Source organism: Camelus bactrianus, chromosome 29 (assembly GCF_048773025.1).
Source record: "Camelus bactrianus isolate YW-2024 breed Bactrian camel chromosome 29, ASM4877302v1, whole genome shotgun sequence".
Taxonomy (NCBI): domain Eukaryota; kingdom Metazoa; phylum Chordata; class Mammalia; order Artiodactyla; family Camelidae; genus Camelus; species Camelus bactrianus.
In genome coordinates this window covers 15,978,199-15,987,047 of record NC_133567.1, presented here as the reverse complement: position 1 = coordinate 15,987,047, position 8,849 = coordinate 15,978,199, and the positions used below count along the sequence as shown (strand labels likewise).

The following is an 8,849-nucleotide window of genomic DNA, read 5'->3' as shown; positions in this document are numbered from 1 at the left end:
AATACGGCAGATTCTAAGGCTTGTAGAATTTTTCACATACCATTTAATTTTTTGCAATTGACTTTTTAATGTTAGAAAAATGATAATTAAGGACATCATTCAATTTATTATGTAGAAACTCAGAGGACAAATCCCTGTCTGCATTCAGGTTTAGTAAAACTCATGTGCCCCTTGATCAATGGGCACATTGACTTCAATCAATAGGCTATCAATAAAAGTAACATGCCAAGACCTCACTCATTTTTCATCAAGAGAGACAGTTGGGGCCAGAGAGATTCAGCTAGGCTGGTGCCACCTCTCCAGTTTGCTAAGACAGAGCCAGTCACTCCTGCAGTGTTGGCTCAACAGTGCAAGCACAGCTCAGGAAGAAGTCTGTGCCCCTGGCACCACAATGCCAAGGTTACTGTCTCAGAAGGAACTGGATGAGAGTCACTGACAGTGGGAATAGGCTTCACTTCCAAGAGCATAGTCAGCTGGATCTGGGAAAGCTGATGTTTGCCTTGTCAGGGTGTGCTTGTTCTCATGAGGTGGTCAGCCACAGCTCTTAGTGTTGAGGAAGACTGGATGGGATCAGACACCCACCATAGCCGCATTTCTTCACCATCAGCACTGTGCAAGACTTAGGGCACAAGACTTATTTTGCTTCCATCAGGCCTAGTCTGAGGGGCTAGAATATGCAAAACACACACACAACGCACACACACACACACATATCAATGAATGGATTCCCATCTCTTGAGAGATGAATGCAACTTTCCAGACATATGGATGAGAAACTGGAGGCATAAAAGAGGAGGAAGCAAAATGAAAAGGGAAGAGGAGCAAGAGAGGGAGGAACTGAGAGAGCGCTACAGAGTTCTAGGGGGAGAGGCTTTCTTGTCTTGCATGAAATACCCTAAGGAGAAATTTTAATAAGTCCTAGGTCTGAGTGCTTCTCGGTGAACTGGCCTGGGAGACCTACCATCTCGCCAGAGAGCAAGGAGTTACCGTCTGCAAGGCAGAGCCGCCCTGTTAACTCCTAGCCTTAGGTCATCCAGTAACTGGAGATGCTGCCTCTCCCCCAGGAATGCCTATGGTTCCTCTTCATGCCCTCAGTATGAGGAAGCATAAACATAATTATGTTCAATGGCTGCAATTTCCCAGCCAGAACATCTTGATATACTGTTCTTTTCCTCTTTTTCCATGGAAATGTCTTTCATACTGGTACTTGAAAATAGTTTTTGGAATTAAATAGAAAAAGAATGGAAGAAGGAAGGAAGGAGGCAGATAAGTGAAGAAAGAAAGGGAAAAAAGGAAAATGAAGATTTGATGTATTTCAGTGATGTATTAAAAATATAATCATTGCTGCCTTAGAACAGTTCATTTCTTACCAAACTATCATGCCATCTAGTTCTGATTCTATTGTAAAACTTGAAAACAAGAAAACAATTAGATTACTTGTTTTAATTAAACCTTAAAAGCAGAACAATTATTTATAATGTTTTATTGAAATAAAAAACAATATAGCAGAGCTCAAAAAGCTACACTTGTTATGCTTTATAAAGACAGAGGTTTACACAGGTTTTATGTATGTACACATTCATGACAATATATCACAACAAAGGCACCTTTTACTGCCACAGTATTAGGTAATGAATAAAAAATCAAATTAACCTTTTTTTTAAAAAAAATCTAAAATGATACAATACATTTTAGGATTATGTACATATTTGAAACATTTAGATATTTTTAAACACATTATTTTCATGGGTACATGACAATTATCTAATTCTCAAAATAGTTTGGTACTAAAATTGTCAAATAACAAAACACAACATACTGTAATATATAACCAAGCACCAGTTAAAGTCAGTACGTATTTAATGCTCCATCAAACTAAGAGGCTTCTAACACATGCCAAGTGAAGTGGGTATATAAGATAACCATTGAAATATGTTTAGAGTCTCAATTTTTTTGTCTTTAATAAGCTGATTATTTTATAGAAAATGGGGAGAACTAGATGATTTAGAGCAGTTTTTCTAATGGTTTGATGGAATCCTAGGGCTCTCAGAAGAAATTTCAAGGCACTGAGGAAGATTTGGGGAATAAGCAGGTCCATTTTATGTGTATTATATGTTAGAGTTTTGTATATGATTGAGATCATACAAAGCGTTCTATTGCTTTAAAGTAAGTTTGAAAATAATAATTTGGAAAACTGCTTCAAAGCATATTTCATTTGGCTGTGTTAACATAGCTTAAGAAATATCTTTGTCAAAGCAGATTATCACACTTAGTCAACTGCACAACTCAAGTGAAAGTTTACCTAAAAACATTGCCTTCATTAGTTACAGGGGTATAATTCCAAGTTTTTATGTATGTTTTTTAGTCTAGAAAGACTTTGAATGGAATAATAAAATGTTATTAGCTCAACTGTATGACCAAAGAGCATTATCAAATTATAGATCAACAAGTAAAAGTGGAGAGATAGTCCTCCAATATATGGAATTAATTACTTTAAAACAAAAATAAAATACCACTTCTGAAAGTGAGACACACTTAGAAAATTGTTTGCTAATTTTAATTCTTATTGTATTTATGATGTAAACAAAATTAAAAATATGTTTCATTAATACCTGGTTCAAAAAAAGAACACTTTAATAAGCACCTTAGAACTGGAATATCATAAAAAAATTATTATTTAGGAAAGTGGATGTCAAGATATATTATCTTTCTTACACTCTTAGAAAATTATGTCAATAGAGTCATGAATTTTTTTAATGTTGTCAGATTTAAAGAGTATCCAAGAATTCTAATATTGTGCAAATTAAATTTTTATTGAACGGCAGAAATAGCTTTGTTGCAGGCCAAGTAGCCATCAAGAATTTGTTAATTTGTTTTTATAACCACCAGAGGGCACCAGTGCCTGCAGCATGGTTGATGTGGGTGTTCTCTAACCTTTAGGTGACACTTGAATTTGACATTGCCAAGCTAAAAATGCCTTTAAAAAATTGATAACTTCTAAGAAATAAGTTTACATTCTGTAATACCCAAATAAATTTGGATTATTAGATAAAAAATAGAGTTTACTGGCCTATTTTTGGTTAAGATTAACAGGACTTCATATTTTTAAATCAAGAATTGAATGCATAACATTTTTTAACAATGACTAAAGGAGAGTTCCTAAGCTACGAACACTAACAGTTCATTTAGCACCACATATTTAGCACCAGAATAGATATTGATAGTTCACACTTAATAAAAACTTTAATTGCAAAGAAACTTCAAAATTGTAGCACGTATAAGGTGTTTGTTATGCATTTTCAGCACCATTAACTGGTGAATTGTTAAACTGTCTAAGTTTCTCACTGACATCTCGTAAGTCAAAATTAGACCATGACATAATTTTTAAAAATCATTTTGCATGTGTTTAAATGTCTTCCCTCACACATATAATGACAATACAAAAATATATATAAAAACAAAGATAATATTAGACGTTAATAGAAATATAACTTTACTCTCCCTAAACACTTTCATAGGTAAAGGCTCCTATCTGTGTCAAGATCTGTGTCCCATGACACTGCAGAACAGAGGGAATGCTGTTACACAAGAGGGAGAACCCGGACCACAATTTAAGCATGACTTTTCTGGACACCTTCAAATTACCTGATTAGCTGATGCATTCATTTAATAAGCAGGATATGAATACAAAACACTTAAACTGGCCTAAACATGTTTTAGATTTGTTTATGTAGATGTTATACGTTGATCTAACACAAGCATGTATTAATGAGAAAAATATGCATTGTTTCAATTAAGAAATTCTGAGTGAATTGTATTGGTTGAACTTTCCCTAGTGTTTGGTCAACTCCGTACTAAAGTTGCATGGAGCTTTCAAATGAATGCCTCCATGAAGGTTCAAATACATATTACAGCGCTGCCAGCTGAATCTCGTAGGGGTGCTCTGATGGACCACAGAAGTGACACAGCTTAGACTACTGAACAGAAAATTAAAATAATAATAATAATAAAAACTGTTTCTGACACATTTTAAAAGCAAGCTTATCTGTCATAACCAGGAACATTAAGACTCTGCCTACACAACTCAAATACAATTCTGTAAAGAAATCCATCCGCTTAACAGCTAAAATTATCACTTTCCCAGTCTTTTGATGACATGGAAGCCCTCCTCAAAGTCTATATTGTGACAGAATTTAAGAAAAAACTCTTCTACTGAATAAAGGATGATATGAAAAATCTTACCATAAAGAGAATCAATGCCACTGAATATATATGCCAGTTACTGTTTCTCTTGAGTGAAACCTTTTGAAATGAAAACCTCAGTACTGACTATTTAAGCTGCTCTTAGGAAATAGCTTATACCTGGACCCTTTCTGACTGTGGGGGTTACAGTGAGAAATAGCTCTCCTAGCACCACGGTTTCATGCTGTGAAAAGATGTGACATGCTGTGTTGATCCTAGCAAACTTCTGTTTGCCTTAGCCTGGAAAATGAAACATTTCACATGGCCACTTTGTATTACTAACTTTAAAAAGTACAGACAGAATAACAAATATACCCGTTATATTTTCAGCTGAGTTGCTACGTTATAAATAAACTTACAGTTCTCATTGTGATTTGGAAAGGACTATTGAGTGCAAGTTATGAGTGTGTAGACCCTAGTCTTAACGTGATATGTTTGATGATTTATCTTAATTGTTGATGCATTCAAAGCTTTGTATTTAAGACATGTTTGTCTTAAAAAACATGGAAAGGTGGGATTCTTCTAAATTCTTGCAATTCTAGACTTTTTAGTTAATTCTAAAAATCCATACAGATGAACATTTATTACATTACCACCACTGTATTAGAAGCTGGGATAAATACAAAGATAAGACAGAATTTCTGCCAAAGAGGAGCTCATGAAAGACTTAATTTTATCTCAAATAAAAGTTTCACAACATTAGTGATAATTTTAATATTCATAAATTTCTGTTAACCTGGTAATTTTAAGTTCACATGAACCTCTGTGAAATATGTGGCAAATAGCATTATTCTTTTTGAGAACTAAGAAACCAAGCCACACAAGTAAACCAGCAACAGAACTGGAACTGATCGTAGCCTGTTTTGGTTTAAAAGTGCTTTTTCTACTTCTCTAGAACTGGTTTAGCAAAATCAAGGATGGAAACACTTTCTAGAAAAATCAAATGAATTATCTCGCTGATGAGCTTTCTCTCCAGTTGCCGATATATGTTAGCTAACAATTGGATTGGGGCCTGACTCTTAGAATCATTTCTGTTCTCCATTTTAGTCTCCAGAAATATTTATTTTTAATAAAGCCCATGTAAGTTCCCACAAAAGCAAAGCAGTATGATTTGAAAACATTTGGTCAGATTCAGTTTGTGAAAGGAATCAGGCCAATTGTTTGTCATCATGTAAACCTAAACTCCAGATGGTGCATGTCTCCCCCGCTGGATTCAATTAACTGTCATCTTTCAATGCAGCTACCCCAAGAAATCGCAGATGTGTAGAGAATTTTAAACAAGTAGCTTCCTTCTGTTATTTGTACTCTGGAACTAACCATGTTTACTTATTTCTGTAATTCTATTGAAGCATTACATAACCTGCATCACACACACACACACACACACACACACACACACAAATGAAATGTAATGTGTTAAGTGTCTTGACCCAGATGTTGAGCTCTCCTCTCTAGAAAGTGATTCCCTGATTTGGAAATAAGCTTTTCCAAAATTGCATGAGAGAAATTTTCATAGTGATTTTCATTTGATTTCCACCAAACTTAATGGAGAACTGAAAATTATTCTTCTCCTTACACAGGGGAATAAAGGTTGGCAATTAGTCCTTAGAAAATCATCTGAGGAGGACCCCTTTAACAAAACCTTAGCTGTCTGTGGTGTGCACATGAGATATTTAACTTGATGCTCAAGGCCAGGATGATTACATTGATTCTCACCAAAAAAGGACAGGGAAACAATGGACAGCTGGAGGTGTCCTTGGCACCTCCAAGGTTTCTTTCCAGCATCCCTCACCTCCTGCTAACTGGCCTCAAGGTGTATTAGACCTTCAGGATATGCCCTTCTGAAGCACTCCATTTGTGTGTGTGTGTGTGCGCGCGCGCTCATTAACCCTATTTCTGTGCCTTTTCATATGTGTCTCTTAAATCTCACTTTTCTTGGGCCTCATCAGTTTTAGGTCTTGCTCTCTGCCTTCCAAAATCGTAACTATTTACTCTTACTCAGTAATCCCTGGGCAGTGATGAATCCTTCCCTGCCTCTTCTAATTCTAAGCACTGTCGCTACACATTCATGCTAATCAGAAGCCTCATGTATTACACAGTGTGGCTTATCACCTACACCACCTACATGTGAACACTGTTGCACCCACTTCCTCCAAGCTGCATGAAAAATAACTTTGTTAAAAAATAATAATTTTACAGCAAAATAATTAGGCTGTTATTATTTCCTGAATATTTTCATGAGCTTCTTGAAGGCAGGAATCCTATTTTCTTACCTTCGCATTATCAGAAGATAACAAGCAGTGTGCCTTGCCCATGATTACTGACTCAGTAAAAGAGATTAAGCAAAAGGCATGATTTGAACCTTACGTAAGTCAAGCATATCCTTTGGTGAACCTAAATAAGATAAAATATCCCAAGAATGAAATCTGCATTTGCTTAATTAAATTATCATACCCAGTTATCACTGTTATTTTGCAAATGATCACTTTTTGATTATTATAGAAATGGGTGCTGAAGATGTCCCACCACCTCACATATATTTTAGAACAGGATTTTTTAAAAAATTCCCCTTGAGTTTGCTACAGAATCGTATTATCTATGTATTACGTCATCTATGTGTGTGTATACACACACATGTGCATTACAGGCCAAATATATATTCTATTCCTTAGAAACATAATTTCTTTGGAAAACGAGTTTTGGAATTGGATGCATCAACTATGTCAATAATACATACACAATATTTTAATTTAGGTTTAAAAGTCAGAAAATAGAAATGGGTGTTTTGATTACCACAAAGGGGTAAACACACTAGACAAACACTTATTTATACAATGAATAATAAAAGGAAAACAAGATTATCGTAAAATATGTATAATATGTGCAAAACTCAATATATATATATGCCTATGATTTCCAGAAACCATTATATTTCCTGGAGGAAAAGATAAGCTTATTTAAACCAGTATAGGTAGTTTGACGTGACTCCTGGGAAACAAAGATTGTCAGTACAAGAGCCCCCATAACTTGGAGGGCAGGCAGAACATGGTACCCCTACTTTATATGGTGCTTCTCCAATCCAGTTGCCCCTGGTAAAAAAAGAAGAAGACAGCATTAGTGCTACTTGCCCATGAAGAAAATCTGGTTGCCCTTTAGCACATGACCACGTGTTGACATGTGATGATATTTTTGAGAAGTTTGTCTTTTTAGACAAACGCTGAAAGTTATATCCATTTCTTATTTCTACAGTAACTTACACTATGTGTCTTACTTTTAAAATATTGCCTTTCTTTTCATATTATTTTTATTGAGTTATAGTCAGTTTACAGTGTTGTGTCAATTTCCAATGTAGAGCACAATTTTTCAGTTACACATGAACATCCATGTATTCACTGTCACATTCTTTTTCGCTGTGAGCTACCACCAGATCTTGTATATATTTTCCTGTGCTATATATAGTATAATCTTACTTATCTATTCTACATCTGCCTGTCAGTATCTACAAATTTCGAACTCCCAACCTGTTCCTTCCCATCCCCCTCCCCCTACAACCACAAGTTTGTATTCTGTGTCTGAGTCTGTTTCTGTTTTGTATTTATGTTCTTTTTTTTTTTAGATTCTACATATGAGCAATCTCATATGGTATTTTTATTTCTCTTTCTGGCTTACTTCACTTAGAATGACATTCTCCAGAGACATCCATGTTGCTGCAAATGCTGTTATGTTGTCATTTCTTATGGCTGAATAGTATTCCATTATATAAATATACCACATCTTCTTTATCCAGTCATCTGTCAATGGACATTTAGGCTGTTTCCATATCTTGGCTATTGTAAATAGTGCTGCTATGAACATTGGGGTGCAGGTGTCTTTTTGAAGTAGGGTTCCTTCTGGATATATGCCCAGGAGTGGGATTCCTGGGTCATATGGTTAAGTCTATTCCTAGTCTTCTGAGTAAGTTAATATTATGTTAACTTACGGATAAGAAGTGAGGCACCACAATGCATGGTGACATTAATGAGTCATCTGACACCGGGTTTGACACTCCATCCACTTACCATAGCTGCCTCTTTCCTACAGCAGCCTCCTAGAGCATGTGGGCCATGTGCACTTCACCTCTCTTTTCCTTAACTCATGCTCATTTTATAAAGACAGTAAAATAGATACAGATATATATCTGTCTATATAAATATATACATATGTAATACACATTATATGTATATATAAAATTTTAGGAGGCTAAAAATGGATTTCTAATGGAGCAAGAAGTTGTCCTAAGCCCCCCAAAAATAGATTTTTAAATGTTCAAAATACGTAAGCACAAAAAATAGATTTTAAGTGTTCAAAATATCTCCAAAGTTGAAAAATATTTTAGACTCTCCATCTTCATAAAATGAGATATGGAAAATCCAGTAAGAGAATAAGGGCTCAAAGAAGCAGCAATTAAAGGTGATTCCAAAACATTGTCCCATATGTAAATCATAGTTTTCTTTTTAGTAATGCTATTAGTTTTTTTTTATAGCACTGAACCCATTTAACTGAATTATTTTGTGTTGTCAGTGGTTTTCTTCATCTGTAATGATGGCTATGATTATAAGGATAGCCCA

At 35.1% G+C, this 8,849-nt stretch overlaps 1 protein-coding gene across 1 annotated transcript in view; it reads right to left on the bottom strand.

The window, feature by feature from the left end:
* Nucleotides 1-1,466: 1,466 nt before the first annotated feature.
* Nucleotides 1,467-8,849, bottom strand: part of PI15 (peptidase inhibitor 15) — a 31,037-nt gene continuing 23,654 nt past the window's right edge. Inside the window, exon 6 of the mRNA XM_010951522.3 lies at nt 1,467-7,331. Coding sequence (XP_010949824.1) covers nt 7,196-7,331 — 136 coding nt within the window. The 3' untranslated portion in view covers nt 1,467-7,195. The remainder of the gene's footprint in view (nt 7,332-8,849) is intronic.